This window comes from Schistocerca cancellata, chromosome 5 (assembly GCF_023864275.1).
Source record: "Schistocerca cancellata isolate TAMUIC-IGC-003103 chromosome 5, iqSchCanc2.1, whole genome shotgun sequence".
Lineage (NCBI taxonomy): Eukaryota > Metazoa > Arthropoda > Insecta > Orthoptera > Acrididae > Schistocerca > Schistocerca cancellata.
In genome coordinates, this window is record NC_064630.1 from 650453302 (window position 1) to 650474141 (window position 20840).

The 20840-nt window shown below is 44.7% G+C and overlaps 1 protein-coding gene across 2 annotated transcripts in view; it reads right to left on the reverse strand.

Annotated features, from left to right (window-relative positions):
• Positions 1-20840, reverse strand: part of LOC126187757 (trypsin-3-like) — a 194664-nt gene that overhangs the window by 145862 nt on the left and 27962 nt on the right. Inside the window, exon 2 of one of the 2 annotated variants that reach the window (XM_049929017.1) lies at positions 14091-14183. The exons of the other annotated variant lie outside the window; for it this stretch is intronic. Coding sequence (XP_049784974.1) covers positions 14091-14183 — 93 coding nt within the window. The remainder of the gene's footprint in view (positions 1-14090; positions 14184-20840) is intronic. 2 annotated transcript variants of the gene reach the window in all.

Here is a 20840-nt window from a genome sequence, read left to right on the forward strand (position 1 = left end):
CGTAAATGTGCGAGGGGGTGGAGGTCTGAACAGCACGTTGCATTCCTGATAAGCTCAATAATGTTTATGTCTGGGGAGTTTGGTGGCCAGCGGAAGTGTTTAAAATCAGAAGAGTGTTTCTGGAGCCGCTCTGTAGCAGTTCTGGACGTGTGGGGTGTCGCATTGTTGTGCTGCAATTGCCCAAGTCCGTCGGAATGCAGAACGGACATGAATGGATGCAGGCAATCATACAGGATGCTTACGTACGTGTCACATGTCAAAGTATCTGGACACCAACTGCACACGCCCCACACCATTACACCGTCTCCACCAGCTTGAACGGTCCCCTGCTCACATGCAGGGTCCATGGATTCACCAGGTTGTCTCCATACCCGTACACGTCCATCCACTGGTTACAATTTGAAACGAGACTCGTCCGACGAGGCAACATATTTCCAGTCATCCAGTCGTCAAAAGTCCAATGTCGGTGTTACGGGCCCAGGCGAGCTTCGAGGCGTAAAGCTTTGGGTCGTACAGTCAAAAAGCTCATATCGACGATGTTTCGTTGCATGGTTCGCACGCTGACGCTTGGTGGTGGCCTAGCACTGAAATCTGCAGCAATTTGCGGAAGGGTTGCACTTGTGTCACGTTGAACGATTCTCTTCAGTCGTCGTTGGTCCTGTTCTTGCAGGACCTTATTCCAGACGTAGCGATGTCGGAGATTTGATATTTTACCAGATTCATGGTATTCACGGTACCAGTACATTCGTGAAATGGTCGTGCGGAAAAATCCCCACTTCATCACTACTTCGGAAATGCTGTGTCCCACTGGTGGTGGGACGACTATAACATGTTCAGACTCACGTAAATCTTGATAACCTGCCATTATGGCAGCAGTAATCGATCTAATAACTGCGCAATACACGTGTCACTCACAATCCCTTTCACTCACGTTAGTAAGTTTATGGCGTTGTATTTCTAGAAAACGTAATAGCTACAAAAATACGGATTGTTTTTTGATTGAGAATTATCGCCACATATTAAATCTGTCGGTACCTAACGCACCGACCTGCTCAATACGCCACGCGGAATTTATGTCTTTTCTCGTCACAAATTTCTACCCACCCATCGGAATAATTATGCCATCACTTTACAACACTTTTGATGTATGAAACACTGCTAGATCCGGCAACTTATCATTTCCATCGGAACTTCTACTACTCACGTCCGAACTGTTTCATGGCTAGGCTCCGACTCCTCTCAGTGATGGGGAGCTCGTGAATGAGTCGTTCAAATGAACGCTTCACTCCAGTGAAGTGTGAACTAACCACTCAATTTCAATGAACTGGCACTTCAAACTCTTCACAGATAGCACACTCCACACTTTTGTCTAGTTCACTCACTCTCTTCCACTCTCCCTTTTCCACTACATCGGCGCTACGTCACTCATTCTCCCTTCACTTCAGTCCTCCCTCAACTGCCTGTCGACGAATCGCGCGGTGAAATACACTTAGAGCAACAGTTGCACTTTGCTTTCCCATCACCTAAACCGGCGAAGAAACCCCAATTTTCACTACTTTTAGGCGATCGTGAGTTGCTAGCCATTGTATAAGCGTGAACAGAAACAAAAACTGCTTTCCGAATAAAATAATGAGGGATTTTACCTGAAATCGTACCAATGACAATAGGTCACAGTTTACGTTAGGAATTTAGAGAGTTATTATTCTCAACAAAAATAAAATATACAGGAAAACTTCTGAATAATTACGAAACGTAAGACTTTGTGACAGTGGTAAACATACTCATTCCATTTTGGATTAAATTTTAAAAGGAACATAGAACTGGACTGCATTTCGTTGGTAGCCCTAGTTTTCAGTCCTTGAATAAAACAAATAAGGTTTCACTTGGCAAAAAGACTTTTTTTGGCGCTTCATGAGAAAATGTCGAGCAAGATTAAACGTAATACCTTCTTTATATGTGACATGCTTCTCTGTTTATCTTTCCTTTGTCCCCTTCGACCATGCTCTATTTAAGTTAACTCACGTCAGACGCTGTAAGACGCAAAACGTTGCGTGCACGTTACTGCATAGTTCGGCCATCTGTTGGTAAAATTATGAAGTATTACAGACTTACAAAGCTTTATTGTACGAGCGAGGCGAAGCGAGCGTAGCCGCGGCTGAGCGGCGAACTGGGCAACTTCGCCAGGCTTCCGTACTTCATGAATGAACTACTTCATTTGAACGCTTCACGGCAAAGAGTGAAATGAATGAAGTAGTTCACGGGAATGAACGAGTTCGACCCATCTCTACTCTCTAGGATACTCTATGTCTTCTCTACCAGCGGAGAAAGGCGCGCGAAGAATATTGTTTAACCATTGGTCAATTCACTCAACAGCCAATAGCAGAACAACATTCTCCCGCGTCAGTCCGCGCTTTTCATCAATAACCAATCGCAAAATATTAAACCTAACGATTGCACTTTTTACTGACGTAATTATCTAATACGCTGAAGTTTTGTTTATGCATAAAGTTATTTACTATTGTTATTTATACCTGTATTAATTTTCCCTTTACCATAAACTTACTTTACAAATCTATTCCACAAAAATCCCCTTTGTCCACATCCATACTTCTTTGAAACGTTCCCACACTAAATCCCACTACATAACTCGTTAAACAATTATCTTCATATTAACCTTAAACCACACTCATGCATCATTCATACTGCTAAAACACATTTATAACATTTTACATAAACAAAGACATAATAACACTTCATGAAAATACTAGAACAGCTTATGAAAAACATTCTATTACTTTAGTGCACTCTAGTGGGCACAATCGAAACTAAATCACTGTCCCCTGTCCAATACTGTCCTCTATCGGCTGATACAGAAACTACCTGCGCGTCCAGTCTCGCGTCACCGTCTATCACTATCCAGCTCTGAGACACATCTCCCACTTAACCGAATCCGAGGCAGGATCGGTATTCGGCGCTACGCCTCACTCTGCCTGTTTACATATCTCTGTATCTGAATACACATGCCAAATAAGTTTCTTTGGCGCTTTAGCGTATTATGAAAACGATTTGTGTGCGAACAAAACTGGCAGCTTTTGTGGGGTTGCCACTGTCATCTGGATGGCCGTCGGTACAGCTTAAATAACTTGAAATTTAATTTGATTCGTAAGGCACATCATAAATCTGACGTAAGGCTTGTGTGATGTCAACGACGTCAATAGCCGCTGGAATAAAAGCAGTAGCCCCAGTCGAGAGGGGGCACATGTGCAAGTGTAGTGGCAGTCTTGCTACGGCGTCTATGAATGTAACCATCAGACACTTCGACAGCTACATGCGTATATACATGTTGATGATGATGCCGTAATGTTTTTGCCTAGCGAGAAGATGGAAACACTGATGCAGGGAGATAACTGAGAGGATCTCTCCAGTGTTGTCGTTGTTATGGAGGCTAAACAAATAAACATTATACAGAGATTTAGTTCGTTATTTATTGAGTTAAAAAAACACCTCATTCAACGTACGAAGCAGTGGACCTGCAATCCTGGACTATCAAATGACAGTGAGATAAACATGCACACAGCAGTTATGGATTTTGGATTTTCGTTATTGGCTGTGGCTCGTATTACCCACCCAGATAGCTGAGCGCGCTAAAGCGCCGGTTCCAAAACAGGGAAATGAGCCGGCCAGCCTGGATGTGATATGTAGGCCGCTTCCCACATCCCACCATTTGAATACCGTGCAGGCATCCAAGTCCCGTCTCAGAGACACGATTCGAAAATATTTAGAAAACTTTCACCCACTTCCACACAAGAAACACTGCACGCAGCCACTCACGACACACATATGCCGTACTGGAGGGTGACGGCATAGCGATAGACGGACATTTGGCCACCCATTAAACTAATCACGCCTAACCTATTAATAAAACGCCGATCGAGCCCCGATGCAGGACAAAGGCACAAGTCAAAATAAATGGGGCGCGCATGAATGGCATTTCAAGTAAACATGTCAGAACCATACAGACATTCGTGTTTTACGATTTAGGGACTCAACGGAGAATCTTAATCTGGATGACCTGCCGGGGATCCGAGGTGCCCTCTTCCCGTATGCGTGTTTTACGATTTAGGGACTCAATGGAGAATCTTAATCTGGATGACCTGCCGGGGATCCGAGGTGCCCTCTTCCCGTATGCGTGTTTTACGATTTAGGGACTCAACGGAGAATCTTAATCTGGATGACCTGCCGGGGATCCGAGGTGCCCTCTTCCCGTATGCGAATCCAGTGTCCTTCCACTGCCCCCTTCGCCGCAAAATCGGATGCTGTTGATGCTGTTGTCGCTCCTTCTCAGTCCGCCACTTCCCAAAAGTGGTGTGATCGGTTCCACGCAGTTAGGGGCTCGTATTTTAACACCCACTCTCGTTGTTGCAGACTGCTAGTATGACTTGTCTGGCTCCGGATAGTAGTGGACGCATGTTAGCCGAGTATGGTGGCAACACTGAATATTTTCCCCAGAGTGTGCCAAGAAAGTGCTCAGCATCTGGGGGTACTATCATTAGATTCTGCACCACGGCCCACCCCATTGAGCCTTGAGAACTACAACTACCCTCTGACTCTTTCTGCAGTTTATAGTATTGTAGCTGCCTATCCAAAATTCCCAGGTGTTGTGCCCAGCGCCGACACACCATGGTTGAAGGTTTGCGTAACGCCACTGTGACTGACAATGTCACATTTTTCTCAATCTTTTGCAAACAAAATGACATTCAAATGTTTTTTATTCCAATCTTTGATCACAATATAAAGTCCTTCGACAATTACCGGTTTCAGTCTGGTCTGTTCGACACTCAAGTTTCCCCCCCCCCCCCCCTTATTGATGGGGAGGGTTGTGTGCCTCAGCGACACAGATATCCGTACCGTAGGTGCAACGACAACGGAGGGGTATCTGTTGCGAGGCCAGACAAACGTGTGGTTCTTGAAGGGAAGCAGCAGCCTTTTCAGTAGTTGCAGGGGTAACAGTCTGGATGATTGACTGATCTGGCCTTGTAACACTAACCAAAACGACCTTGCCGTGCTGGTACTGCGAACGGCTGAAAGCAAGTGGAAACTACAGCCGTATTTTTTCCCGAGGGCATGCAGCTTTACTGTAACATCAACAAAAGCAAAACGAGGAAAATGGAATGTAGTCGAATTAAGTCGGGTGATGATGAGGGAATTAGATTAGGAAATGAGACACTTAAAGCAGTAAAGGAGTTTTGTTATTTGAGAAGCAAAATAACTGGTGATGGTCGAAGTAGAGAGGATATAAAATGTACACTGGCAATGGCAAGGAAAGCGTTTCTGAAGAAGAGAAATTTGTTAACATCGAGTATAGATGTAAGTGCCAGGAAGTCATTTCTGAAAGTATTTGTATGGAGTGTAGCCAAGTATGGAAGTGAAACATGGACGATAAATAGTTCGGACAAGAAGAGAACAGAAGCTTTCGAAATGTGGCACTACAGAATAATGCTGAAGATTAGATGCGTAGATCACATAACTAATGAGGAGGTATTGAATAGAATTGGGGAGAAGAGGAGTTTGTGGCACAGCTTGATTAGAAGAAGGGATCGGTTGGTAGGACATATTCTGAGGCATCAAGGGATCAGCAATTTAGTATTGGAGGGCAGCGTGGAGGGTAAAAATCGTAGAGGGAGGCCAAGAGATGAATACACTAAGCAGATTCAGAAGGATGTAGGTTGCACTAGGTACTGGGAGATGAAGAAGCTTCCACATGATAGAGTAGCATGGAGAGCTGCATCAAACGAGTCTCAGGGCTGAAGACCACAACAACAACACGTAAGCTCCTATTTCGTCCTCAATCCGCGAGGGGTAACACTTGATCTGTGCCCTCGAAGTCCACCAAAGGGTGAGTAGTAAATGACGGAAAATATTCAAAAGACCGTAAGCTGTTCTGCACAACAAGTCAAGAACCACTGTTATTTATTTCCTTCCTTATGTTATTGTTTACAAAATAAAGGAAACAGTTAACGATACACAGGAAAATCTCAAGATCTGGACATGTTATTCTTCCACAGATGCATCACATGACCCACAAAAGGCCTCACTTTTATCAGTCAGCGCTGGAAGATAAGGGGAAAAAATCATCTAATCGTAGAGTACGAGCAATAGTGTAAGACCCTGCAAATCACACGTCGCCGACAGTGAAGTGTGGTCTGTGAAGTGTGACTTGTAAATGGGAGTGAGGACAAGTTTCGCACTCTTGTTATTACATGAATACTCAGAATTTCTCTACACATTTCACGGAACTGAGTTGCAACCGCATTTATTGACGTAAGGACATGGAAAAGTAATTTTTTAACTCAATATGTGACACTATGAACGAGATTTCATTTTCATTTATAATTTACTCCGTATAAAAGCGCTAAACAGAGCTCTTACATAGCCGATAGTGGCTGTTACTGAGATCCTCTAACGTCCACCACTGTGGGGAACAAGACTCCAGTAGAACTGTTAAGAGACATGTGGGCGCTAGGAGGATTATGAAATTATGCTGAAGAGTAACGCCCCGGAATTTTTGTGTTAAAAATCTTAAAACATTTTAAACGTTATTAACATTCTATAGCTTTATTCTTCACGTCTGAATGTTTATGCATTTTTACCAACCAGAGACTGTTCGTTGATACCGTAACTGTAGAACGTTTGACTTTGTTGACTGTACCACAACCTTACCTCTGCTCGCACCGGTACATCGATGTTCTGAGGTTTCTAGCTTATTCTTGCAGTTCAATGACAGTGATGAAAGTTCTCCCTTCATTTGTCGACTCTTCCTTCACACTTGTACACTGGGTACTTCCCAAACAAAAGTCTTTAATAGTCAATATGTTACGCCACAGAAGTTCTGAATACAAGCAATATGATCTTTGGTTTTCAGAAGTAATATCGTAGCCTGTGAGAGAGACTGGTGTTGGTAAGCTGCTGAGCGGTCTAGGAATAAAGACAGAGATGCAAACGCACAGGATGTTGAATTTTGGAAATATAGATTTGTAAAGATGCACCCGTGGTCTAGGAGTACGTCTTCTATTAGTAGTTAAAACAACCTCTGTCCCGTGTACAAAAGCCACCACAGCTTAAATTTTGATCAATTATCAACATTGGCGGCCGAAGACTTCCGGCATAAGAAGTCACCCTCGTTCTGCCAACGAACTTGTCAAACAGGGCAGAGGCGCAGACAAAGGTTCAGGGTACAGCCTTGTTCTTGGGGTGGGAAACTGCCCCTAAAGGTGGAAGAATCAACAGTGATCAACGGCATGAGGCTGCAGAAGGCAATTGAAACAACTGCCGTAAAGACACGTAAAGTGTATCCACAGGACATGTGGGCTGTAACTGAAAAAAAGTGTCATGATGATCTCTCCATTGGCAAAAGATTCCGGAATAGTCCCTCATTTGGATCTCCGGGAGGGGACTGCCAAGTGGAAGGTGAGAAAAAGATTGAATAACCAACGAAAGGATAAAGTTCTACGAGTCCGGACGTGGTATGTCACAAGCTTCAACGTGGTAGGGAAATTAGAAAATTTGAAAAGGGAAATGCAAATGCTCAATCTAGATATAGTAGAGGTCAGTGAAGTGAAGCAGAAAGAAGACAAGAATTCCTGGTCAAATGAGTGTAGGATAATATCAAAGGCAGCAGAAAACGGTACAACAGGAGTAGGATTCGTATGAATATGAAGGTAGTGCAGAGAGTGTGTTATTGTGAACAGTTCAGTGATAGGGCTTTTCTTATCAGAATCGACAGCAAACCAACAACGACAATGGTAGTTCAGAATTACTTCCCGATGTCGCAAGCTGAAGATAAAGAGATAGAGAAAGTATATGAGGATATTGAAAGGGTAATCTAATAGCCATGGGTGACTGGAACACAGTTGTGGGGGAAGAAGTGGAAAAAAGTTACAGGAGAATATGGGCTTTGGACAAGGAATGATACAGGAGAAAGACTAATTGAGTTCTGTAACAAATTTCAGTTAGTAATAGCGAATACTCTGTTCAAGAATCACAAGAGGAGAAGCTACACTTGGAACATACCGCGTGATAGGAAAAAATTTCAGTGAGATTACATCATTGTCAGATACAGATTCCGAAATCAGATACTTTCCCAGGAGCAGCTATAGACTCAGATCACAATGTTGTAGTGATTATGAGTAGGCTGAAGTTTAAGGCATTAGTCAGAAGAATCAGTGTGCAAAGAAGTGGGATATGGAAGTTCTCTAAGGCAATAGATACTGCAATAAGGAACAGCTCAGTAGGCGGTACAGCTGCAGAGGAATGGACATCTCTAAGAAGCAAAAATGGTTCAAATGGCTCTGAGCACTATGGGACTTAACATCTGTCATCAGTCCCCTAGAACTTAGAACTATTTAAACCTAAGTAACCTAAGGACATCACACACATCCATGCCCGAGGCAGGATTCGAACCTGCGACCGTAGCAACCGCGCGGTTCCGGACTGCGCGCCTAGAACCGCTAGACCACCGCGGCCGGCCTCTAAGAAGCGCAAAGACAGAAGCTAGAAATTAACCATAGGTACAAAGATGATAACTGTCAAGAAATCATGGGTAACAGAAGAAATAGTTCAGCTTATCGATGGAAGAAGGAAGTACAAAAATGTTCAGGGACATTCAGGAATGCAGAAATACAAGTCACTGAGGAATGAAATAATAGGAAGTGCAGGGAAGCTAAGACGAAATGGCTGCATGAAAAACGAAATAATTGTCGGAAGGACTGACTCAGCATATAGGAAAGTCAAAACAGCAATGGGTGAAATTAAAAGCAAGGGTGGTAATATTAAGAGTACAAGGAAAACTCCACTGTTAAATGTAGAGGAGAGAGTGTATAGGTGGAAAGAGTACATCGAAAGGCCCTATGAGGGGAAAGATTTGTCTGATGTGATAGAAGAAACACTACTCGATTCAGAAGAGAGAGGGGATGCAATATTAGAATCAGAATTTAAGAGAGTTTTGGAGGACTTACGATCAAATAAGGCAGAATAGATTGATATTCTATAAGAATCTCTAAAATTATTGGCAGAAGTGGCAACAAAACGCCTTTTCACGTTGGTGTGTAGGGTATGTGAGTCTGGCAATATACCGTCTGACCTTCGGAAAAACATCATCCACACAACTCCGAAATCTGCAAGAGCCGAGAATTATCGACAATCAGCTAAACAGGTCATGCATCCAAGTTACTGATAAGAATAATATCCAGAAGAATGGGAAAAAATTGAGGATGTGTTAGATGACGATCAGTTTGGCTTTAGGAAAGTGAAAGGCACCAGAGAGCCAATTCTGTCGTTGCGCTTGATAATCGAAGCAAGGTTAAAGAAAAATCAGGAGGCGTTCATAGAATTTGGCGACCTGAAAAAAGCATTCGACAATGTAAAATGGAGCAAAATGTTCGAAATTCTAAGAAAAATAGAGGTAAGCCACAGGGAGAGGCGGGTAATATACAAAACGGAATAATAAGAGTGGACGACCAAGAACGAAGTGCTCGGACTAAAAAGGGTGGAAGTATGTAAAGTACATACAGGGTGTTTCAAAAATGACCGGTATATTTGAAACGGCAATAAAAACTAAACGAGCAGCGATAGAAATACACCGTTTGTTGCAATATGCTTGGGACAACAGTACATTTTCAGGCGGACAAACTTTCGAAATTACAGTAGTTACAATTTTCAACAACAGATGGCGCTGCAAGTGATGTGAAAGATATAGAAGACAACGCAGTCTGTGGGTGCGCCATTCTGTACGTCGTCTTTCTGCTATAAGCGTGTGCTGTTCACGACGTGCAAGTGTGCTGTGGACAACATGGTTTATTCCTTAGAACAGAGGATTTTTCTGTTGTTGGAATTCCACCGCCTAGAACACAGTGTTGTTGCAACAAGACGAAGTTTTCTACGGAGGTTTAATGTAACCAAAGGACCGAAAAGCGCCGCTACCATTGCTGCACGAGAGACATTCGCTAACGATATAGTGCACAGGATTGATGACGGCGATATGCATGTGGGCAGCATTTGGTTTACTGACGAAGCTTATTTTTACCTGGACAGCTTCGTCAATAAACAGAACTGGCGCATATGGGGAACCGAAAAGCCCCATGTTGCAGTCCCATCGTCCCTGCATCCTCAAAAAGTACTGGTCTGGGCCGCCATTTCTTCCAAAGGAATCATTGGCCCATTTTTCAGATCCGAAACGATTACTGCATCACGCTATCTGGACATTCTTCGTGAATTTGTGGCGGTACAAACTGCCTTAGACGACACTGCGAACACCTCGTGGTTTATGCAAGATGGTGCCCGGCCACATCGCACGGCCGACGTCTTTAATTTCCTGAATGAATATTTCGATAATCGTGTGATTGCTTTGGGCTATCCGAAACATACAGGAGGCGGCGTGGATTGGCCTCCCTATTCGCCAGACATGAACCCCTGTGACTTCTTTCTGTGGGGACACTTGAAAGACCAGGTGTACCGCCAGAATCCAGAAACAATTGAACAGCTGAAGTAGTACATCTCATCTGCATGTGAAGCCATTCCGCCAGACACGTTGTCAAAGGTTTCGGGTAATTTCATTCAGAGACTACGCCATATTATTGCTACGCATGGTGGATATGTGGAAAATATCGTACTATAGTGTTTCCCAGACCGCAGCGCCATCTGTTGTTGACAATTGTAACTACTGTAATTTCGAAAGTTTGTCTGCCTGAAAATGTACTGTTGTCCCAAGCATATTGCAACAAACGGTGTATTTCTATCGCTGCTCGTTTAGTTTGTATTGCCGTTTCAAATATACCGGTCATTTTTGAAACACCCTGTAGTTCTGGCAATAACGGCCATGACCTTCTTCTTCTGTGCAGATGCACACATATCACCCGAAGTCTTACAGGACTTGGTAAGAATGTCTTCCACGAGTAATGAGTGTGTTGGGTAGGGACACCACGAATGTAGAGTGTGAACATATAAGGTGAGAATGTAAGTCTCGCGGGAGGCGTGTGGGAGAGAGTCCCTGCAGTCGCACTGTAGTCTGTGCCCTCGGTGACTCAGCTGGAGCTGGCACGGTAGCTCAGCGTGTTCGGTCAGAGGGCTGCTCGCCCTGTGTAACAAAAAAACTGAGTAAAGGAATCAACGATTAACTTGAACGGATGTCTTGTGACGTCCGCCCAGACAAAACGCAACGAACAATACCGAACAAAACGACAAAAAAAAAAATGGATAAAGCGTCTGCCATGTAAGCAGGAGATTCCGGGTTCGAGTCCCGGTCGGGGCACATATTTTCACCTGTCACCGTCGATATACACTCCTGGAAATGGAAAAAAGAACACATTGACACCGGTGTGTCAGACCCACCATACTTGCTCCGGACACTGCGAGAGGGCTGTACAAGCAATGATCACACGCACGGCACAGCGGACACACCAGGAACCGCGGTGTTGGCCGTCGAATGGCGCTAGCTGCGCAGCATTTGTGCGCCGCCGCCGTCAGTGTCAGCCAGTTTGCCGTGGCATACGGAGCTCCATCGCAGTCTTTAATACCGGTAGCATGCCGCGACAGCGTGGACGTGAACCGTATGTGCAGTTGACGGACTTTGAGCGAGGGCGTATAGTGGGCATGCGGGAGGCCGGGTGGACGTACCGCCGAATTGCTCAACACGTGGGGCGTGAGGTCTCCACAGTACATCGATGTTGTCGCCAGTGGTCGGCGGAAGGTGCACGTGCCCGTCGACCTGGGACCGGACCGCAGCGACGCACGGATGCACGCCAAGACCGTAGGATCCTACGCAGTGCCGTAGGGGACCGCACCGCCACTTCCCAGCAAATTAGGGACACTGTTGCTCCTGGGGTATCGGCGAGGACCATTCGCAACCGTCTCCATGAAGCTGGGCTACGGTCCCGCACACCGTTAGGCCGTCTTCCGCTCACGCCCCAACATCGTGCAGCCCGCCTCCAGTGGTGTCGCGACAGGCGTGAATGGAGGGACGAATGGAGACGTGTCGTCTTCAGCGATGAGAGTCGCTTCTGCCTTGGTGCCAATGATGGTCGTATGCGTGTTTGGCGCCGTGCAGGTGAGCGCCACAATCAGGACTGCATACGACCGAGGCACACAGGGCCAACACCCGGCATCATGGTGTGGGGAGCGATCTCCTACACTGGCCGTACACCTCTGGTGATCGTCGAGGGGACACTGAATAGTGCACGGTACATCCAAACCGTCATCGAACCCATCGTTCTACCATTCCTAGACCGGCAAGGGAACTTGCTGTTCCAACAGGACAATGCACGTCCGCATGTATCCCGTGCCACCCAACGTGCTCTAGAAGGTGTAAGTCAACTACCCTGGCCAGCAAGATCTCCGGATCTGTCCCCCATTGAGCATGTTTGGGACTGGATGAAGCGTCGTCTCACGCGGTCTGCACGTCCAGCACGAACGCTGGTCCAACTGAGGCGCCAGGTGGAAATGGCATGGCAAGCCGTTCCACAGGACTACATCCAGCATCTCTACGATTGTCTCCACGGGAGAATAGCAGCCTGCATTGCTACGAAAGGTGGATATACACTGTACTAGTGCCGACATTGTGCATCCTCTGTTGCCTGTGTCTTTCTACCTGTGGTTCTGTCAGTGTGGTCATGTGATGTATCTGACCCCAGGAATGTGTCAATAAAGTTTCCCCTTCCTGGGACAATGAATTCACGCTGTTCTTATTTCAATTTCCAGGAGTGTATATCAACGCCCGTCAGTAGCTGAAGGTATTAATGTATAATTCTTTTTGGAGAACGAAGATTTCCTCTATAAAAATCAACACGTATTTCGCGACCAGAGATGTTGCGAATCTCTACTCGCTCTATTGATCCTTGAGACCCAGATCGCCGTTGCTGCCGTGTTCCTTGGCTTCTGGAAAGCTTTCGACATGGTTCCCCACTATTGCCTAGTAAGAGAAAATACAAGCTTACCGGTTTGTAACTGAATTTATGACTTCCTTATAAGAACAACTTTACATGTCGTTCTTACCGGAGTCAAACTGACAGATGTAAAGTAACTTCGGGAGGACCTGAAGGGAGTGATATGGGGACCTGAGCGTTTACAGTTGATATCAGGGCTCTAGTGGATAACATCGGAATCGCCATTAGACTAATTGCAGGCGATGCTGTTTTTTGTAGGGAGGTTTCAGCCATATGCAGGAAGTCCTATGGAGGGTTACTGGAGGCTGAACAGTTTGCCCATAAGCAGTTGAAGAGCTCTGTTTCTGTTTTGTTATACTACTGGTGATAAAACACTGAAAAAATTAACAACCGTAAAGTACAGGGTGGTTATAGTTAATTAAACTTTCGCTGTTTGAGCCAGTGTAGACGGAAAACTATTTATGTTATGGGTGCCTAACTTCATAAGAACGATGTTCAGACTTTGCGCTGCGGGATTCCCGTTGTTAGTAGTGTTAGTGTCAGGATTTGCCGTTAGACCTCGCTACTGGTACAGAGACGAAGGGTTCAAACACAGGCATCAGCGTGCATTACAGAGGCAGACAACCAACAGGCGTGTGCACAAAGTGAGAAGGGCTTTACTTTAGTCGTACAGCTGTTTTGTCAAAACAACGGCAATAGTGCACCTGCTCTTCGCGAGTGTCGGCGCATTAAAGGAACACGGAGAGCTCTTCTTTTCGCTCCAGGGTTGAAGAACTTGATTCAGAAGTTCGAATTAACTATAAAAAAAAATGGCTCTGAGCACTATGGGACTTGACATCTGTGGTCATCAGTCCCCTAGAACTTAGAACTACTTAAACCTAACTAACCTAAGGATATCACACACATCCATGCCCGAAGAAGGATTCGAACCTGCGACCGTAGCAGTCGCGCGGTTCCGGACTGCACGCCTAGAACCGCTAGACCACCGCGGCCGGCAAATTAACTGTCAATTTGTGAATCACTCGTGGGAGAGGCTGACGGCCAATTGTGCCACAAATTGTTGAAGAAGCTACTATTGCCAAGCCTGAGAACACTGGACGCAATATGCGATCTTCAGACAGTGCAGAAGATATGCTACGACAGTCAGTATCCCACCTGAGATGTTTTGTGCAGCAGTAGAGCAGCCCCTAGTGCGGTTCCAGGCTGTCGTGGACGCAGATGGTCTTCACTATGAGCAACGTTTGTAACCTGGAACGTAAACATGGTACGCAATTAACAAATGTTACCCTCTCCTGTGGAAATTAAAAATGGTTCAAATGGCTCTGAGCACAATGGGACTTAACTTCTGAGGTCATCAGTCTCCTAGAACTTAGAACTACTTAAACCTAACTAACCTAAGGATCACACACGCCCATGCCCGAGGCAGGATTCGAACCTGCGACCGTAGCGGTCGCGCGGTTCCAGACTGTAGCGCCTAGAACCGCTCGGCCATCTGGGCCGGTGGAAATTAAAATGTGTTCCTTACAAAGGCTTATCCGATATTTCATTTCTGCATGTTCTTACAAATGATACCTCAAAGTTTCATTGTCCTGCGATAGCTCTTTTTTCATGAGGGCTCTCTGAAGGAGTGAAAATGTAATTTCAATCACAGTGTGCGTACGAGTTACCTTCGGGAGCAGTCTAAAGCGGAATGACCACACAAGAATAGTTGTGGGAAAGGCGGGTGCCGGGGTAAAATTCATTGGAAGAACCTAAATAATTGAAATTCATGCAAGAAGGAAGTGGATAACAAAACTCTCGCTCGATTGATTCTTGAATACTGCTCATCATTCTGGGACGTTTACCAGGTTCGTTTAATAGATGAGATAGAAATGTCCCAACGAAGGCTGGCACGTTTTGCCACTAGATCGCTTAGCTAACGTGAGAACGCTATGGAAATATCAGGATACTCCCAGTGGCAGACGCTACAAGAAAGGCGTTCTACATAACGGAGAGACTTTGCTAAAATTCCGATAGTGTACGTTTCAAGAAGAATCGGGAAACTTAATTGGTTCTTGCCAAATGCGACTCACGAAATGACTAAATTGAGAGATGCTAGTTTTTACGGAGGTTTACCGTTAATGTTGTTCTTCCCATGCTTTATTCGTAAATGGAACAGGGAAGTTGGCGGTGCGGGGGGGGCGAGGAGGGAGGGGGGGGGGGGGAGAGCGGGAAGGTGGGGATAACAGTGTTGTCGGAAGTACTCTTCGCCTATACATTATAAGGTATCTGCACAGATTATGAAGGTTATAGGGTCGCCATATGAAAGGTATCTGTATAGATTATGAGGGGTATCTGTGGAAATCATGAACTGTGTCTCTCAAAATTTCGCGGACAAAAGATGTTGGCAACTGGTTGGCTGATTTTTTCAGCCTCTTCAACAATAAATGATTTTTTTTACCACACAGAGGCTAAGACTCTGTCATCCAGTTCGACTGAGCATTCTGTCCTCAGTCAGGCAACCAATTTATTTATAGGAAATGTACTTCATAAAATTGAAATTTTACTTAACAAGCAAATAAACAGACCTGCTTGATTTGCGTACGGGTCAAACGCTATAGAATGTTTCCTATGAAACGGATATTGGGATATGTGAGATAAAATATTAACAGTGAAATTCAATTTAAACTAGATTAAAATGGTTTAAATGGCTCTGAGCACTATGGGACTCAACTTCTGAGGTCATTAGTCCCCTAGAACTTAGAACTAGTTAAACCTAACTAACCTAAGGACATCACAAACATCCATGCCCGAGGCAGGATTAAAACCTGCGACCGTAGCGGTCTTGCGGTTCCAGACTGCAGCGCCTTTAACCGCACGGCCACTTCGGCCGGCTTTAAACTAGATTTACATTTATTTTATTAACAGTGATATTCAATTGAAACTAGATTTAACATTTATTTTACGTAACCAAATTAGAAAAGCACTACATATTTACATAAAAATATAACGGTTGCTGGTCACTGCGTCAAATAATCAAGTGAGTGCAACAAATAATCAGATACGTTGCCTGATGGGCTTGCAAATCATTAGAGTCACTTAAAATGGGAATCACTTAACGGTACATGAAACACACACGCACTTCGAATTCGTAATAACACCACACAGAAGATATAAAAGGAAATAGGAGAATTGCAACATGTATCAAAAACACATGTCGCGGCAAATGGTTTGTTCCACCGGCCTGAGGCAAAAAAAAAAAAAAAATGCAGATCAGATCGGGGATACCTGTAGAACACAGGACACACGTGAAGGCAATGTAATATAAGCCCCACAAGTATAGGATAAGAAAGGAAAACCGACGAGCTGAAGGCTTGTTCGCTTTTAAAACACGTGGCCGTATCCTCACAAAGTCAAATAAAGGAAAATCCGTGGGAGGAGCTACCCATATAAGTAAACTATCGCAAACTAATTGCAAGATGAAACAGATTCCGAGAACTGAAAGTTCTCCGGAACAACTTGGGATTGAGCAAACAAGTCACACAAACTAACGGACAGAAATTACGGAATACGGACGAAAGTAACGAAACAGAAGAAGAAATAATGTAAGAAACAACAACACACGCACATTCTCGCTGGGAAAAACGAATTCCAATTCAGACTAAGCGGAGTTCGCACACCACGTCCCACATTTCTAAGTTCTGGTTGAACAAAGTAACTACTAGTAAAATCAAACCATTATAAAAAAACCTACCACTTTCGATTCCGACGGAAATGTTCTGCATGATTATAAACATCTGAAGCTAGAAAACAAATGGATTAAGACTTCGACTAGGCTGAAAATTACACAGGCTCACTTACCATACTCACGACTGCAAACGAGCTGCCACGAGCAACCTCTCTCTTCAAAATCTCAGGACCGACTATCCAAACACCCTAACTTACACGGGGTATCAGAATTTGTCAGATATCGCTCTTGCCCCATCTTGTCAATATACGCACTATAGCGCTTCGACTAGAGGTAGCGAAACCTCTTTGCCATTCTCCAATCCTAGACCGAAGTTGGCTAAAGACAAGAAGTTTACCCGCCACCAGATATTATGTAAACTCGATATACACACCCATTCACTCACTCTGTCATTGCCGGCCGGAGTGGCCGTGCTGTTCTAGGCGCTTCAGTCTGGAACCGCGCAACCGCTACGGTCGCAGGTTCGAATCCTGCCTCGGGCATGGATGTGTGTGATGTCCTTATGTTAGTTAGGTTTAAGTAGTTCTAAGTTCTAGGGGACTGATGACCTCAGATGTTAAGTCCCATAGTGCTCAGAGCCATTTGAAACTCTGTCATTCTAAGACGGCAGGAACTGGGAAGAAGGATAGCGGTACAACATAAATACGTTGTAATTAATTGTGAGGAAGATATATGAAGTGCAGATGCTTAATTAATCAACGCATAGATAAAAAAGAGACATAGAAAAAGCATGAATTCAGCGAATGTATGCAGTTGTGACTGACTGAAGCATTCTCAATTGCGTTTATTGCTCCTGGCATGTTTACTGAAGTATAAGATACTAAAGGACTTGTGAAATAACGCAACATTATGAAGGGGCTAATACACAGACCTTTCCACATTCTATAGTGGCTTGCAGGGTACAGGTGTCAGTGTATGTATAGATACTTTGACTGACAGAATGTTATTGGTATCTGTCTCTTATTTTTTACGATTTGTCACATAATGTCCGTTCAGCTACATTGTCCGATCAAAAGTATCCGGACGCCCCCACGTAATGCGGAATTGAGCACTAGATGTCACGACAGGAGGATCCGAAAGTATACTGGGTGAAAAGTATTTAAACCGACAAACTCTGGGGGGTTGTAGAGGACATCAAAACAAATATTTTTCCCTAATGTCTTTTTTTCCCTATAAGGATTATTTAAAACGGTGGAGGCCGTATTACGCTCTTCAGTTGTTAGAGGCCGTATTACGATCTTCAGTTGTTAGAGGGCGTATTACGCTCTTCAGTTGTAGGCAACTGCTGTCCACCAGTGTAGTAGTGCATTGTCTCTGTTTACTAATGGAGCGATACACCTGGAGTGAGTACACTGATATGGTGCTGTGTACTGCGTAGCTCACCACAACGGACGAGCTGCACAGCGGGTTTATTAACAACAATATCCTAATCGCCGTATCCCGGATCATACGAACTTTGCTACTGTGTACCAACGTCTGCGTGAGACCGGGTCATTTGGCAGATTACCTAGAGAGCGACGCCGTCGCACGGTAAGAACGCTGCAATTTGAGGAAGCTGTCTTGCAGCATGTGGTGTGGGATCCTTCAATCAGCACTTGTGCAATTGCAGGTAACATGGGGACGAATCAGACGAATGTAAGAACAGTCCTTCGAGAGCAGTTGTTACTTCCATTTCACTTACAGCGTGTCCACAACCTGGAACCAGTTGATTATCCACCCAGAGCACAGTTTTCGCAGTGGCACCTGGAACAGTGTGGAATGCATCCTACATTTCCATCCTCTGTGTTGTTTACCGTTGAAGCAAGGTTCTGGAGTGACGGAGTCTTCAACATGCACAATTCGCATGTTTGGAGTGAGGATAATCCACATGCCACAGTTGCTAGCGCTCATCAAGTGCGGTTCTTCGTTAATGTGTGACACGATGTTATTGGGGACTGTTTAATTGGGCCGTATCTGCTACCTAGGACATTAAATGGCAGGCACTATTACAATTTTCTCTCCAGAGCATTGCCAGAATTGCTGGAAGACGTCCCGCTCCCAACAAGACAACGCATGTGGTTCCAACATGACGGGGCGCCGTCACATTTCAGTCGTCGTGTGTGTCGATTCCTGGACCAACGGTTCCCAGAAACGTAGATTTGCAGAGGTGGTCCTGTACCATGGCCTGCTCGATCCCCAAATATGTCCCCTCTGGAAATTTTTGTGTGAGGAGAGATGCGCAACCTTGTTTACGCACCTCCTGTTGCATCAGAAGAGGATCTGTTTGCCCGGATAGTAGCAGCAGCAGGAACAATTTAGGATACTCCTGGGGTTTTTGTCCGTGTCAGACAGAACATGATCCGACGGTGTAACCTTTGTTTACGTGTCAATGGAGGCATTTTTGAAAATCTACTGCAACTGAAATTGTGTTGTTTTAATATGTTGTCTCCTGGTCATAAAAAATGGAAAAGTCTTTGTTGGTTTAACTAATTTGCCGCCAGAGAAATCTTCCTCTACCGTTTTAAATACTCCTCATAGGAAAAAATGATATTAGGAAAAAATATTTGTTTTGATGTCCCTTACAACCTCCCAGAGTTTGCGGTTTAAATACTTTTCACCCTGTAAAAGGAGCTGGGGAGTACTGTATTGTCAGCAGAGAAGCGGTAACATCAGAATGAGTCAGGCAGTAGAGCTCCGCGTCTTCGAACGTGGACTAGTCATTGGGTGTCACATGAGTAACAAATCATCAGGGGTATTTCAACCCTTCGAAAGCTGCCTAAATCGATTGTTGTTGACATGATTGTGAAGTGAAAACGCAAAGGAACAACCACAGCTAAACCTGGACCACGGACCTCAAGGACTAATGCACAGGGACCATGAAAGATTGCAGAGAGTCTTTGTGCAAAAAATCGCATGAATCACTCGTAAGTTCCTAAGTTCTACCAGCAGTACAGCTAGGGCAGGGCTTCACAACATACGTGCTCGCGGAGCAAGCTGTGAGCAGCAAGGCGCGAGCACGGAGCAGCGCGAGCACGCTACCCCCACTACCGGACCAGAGCGGAGAGGGGGGAGAGTCATGTGAGGCACACAACAGCTGCCGCCAGTCAATGTAAATCCGCGGCCACCTGCAGGGATATCACTCACGAATTATACTGAGACAAATGAAACAAATAAAGGAGAATGTACACGTGCCAGATAATTTTATTAGCTTAGTGTATGCCTCTAAATGGTTCAAATGGCTCTGAGCACTATGGGACTCAACTGCTGTGGTCATAAGTCCCCTAGAACTTAGAACTACTTAAACCTAACTAACCTAAGGACAGCACACAACACCCAGCCATCACGAGGCAGAGAAAATCCCTGACCCCGCCGGGAATCGAACCCGGGAACCCGGCGTGGGAAGCGAGAACGCTACCGCACGACCACGAGATGCGTGCTGTATGCCTCTACATTCGTATTAATTTGTGAACTGTTACACAATAAAAGGTGTCACTGAAGTGTGGGATTCTCGGTTATCTTGTACTTTTTGCCCTTTACAATTGCGTTTATGTTCGGAGTAATTGTTCTTGTGCATTGTAGGCGCAGCGTGCAGTTTAAATTTTGATCAGAAAATGCGTTTCTCAGGCGCGTCTTGTTACATTTAATTGCAGAGAACAGTTGTTCACAAACATACGTGGAACCGAACATTGATATTATTGTAGCCGCCAGTTTGTGCAAACGAGGAAATCTATGCTGAGGGAAGTGTCTGTAGAATTCCAAAATGTTTTTCTTGTTCTGAAATTTGTCTCCGTATTCTCTGTCACACTGCAGGTCAATAATTTCTAGTTGCAGCTCAGGACGAATCTCTTCAATATTCGCTGAATATGGAGAGGAGAATAGATCAAAATCACTGTCTAGTGCTGTCAGATCTTGAAAGCGTTGATCAAATTCTTCCTTCAGGGCAACTAAACTATGTGAATAACGTTCACAGTTTTTGTGAGCATCTTGCATGGATGGTAATTTAGGAAAATGAGCTAGATTTCCTGTTTCCAGCTGACTCACCCAAAGTGTCAATTTCATTTTAAAAGCTCGTATTCGATCTATGAAATGAGTAATTAGCAGATCTTTACCTTGTAGTGAAATGTTCAAAGCATCCAGATGGCTAGTTAAATCTCCTAAGAACGCGAGATCACATTTCCATGAAGGCTCTTTCAATTCAG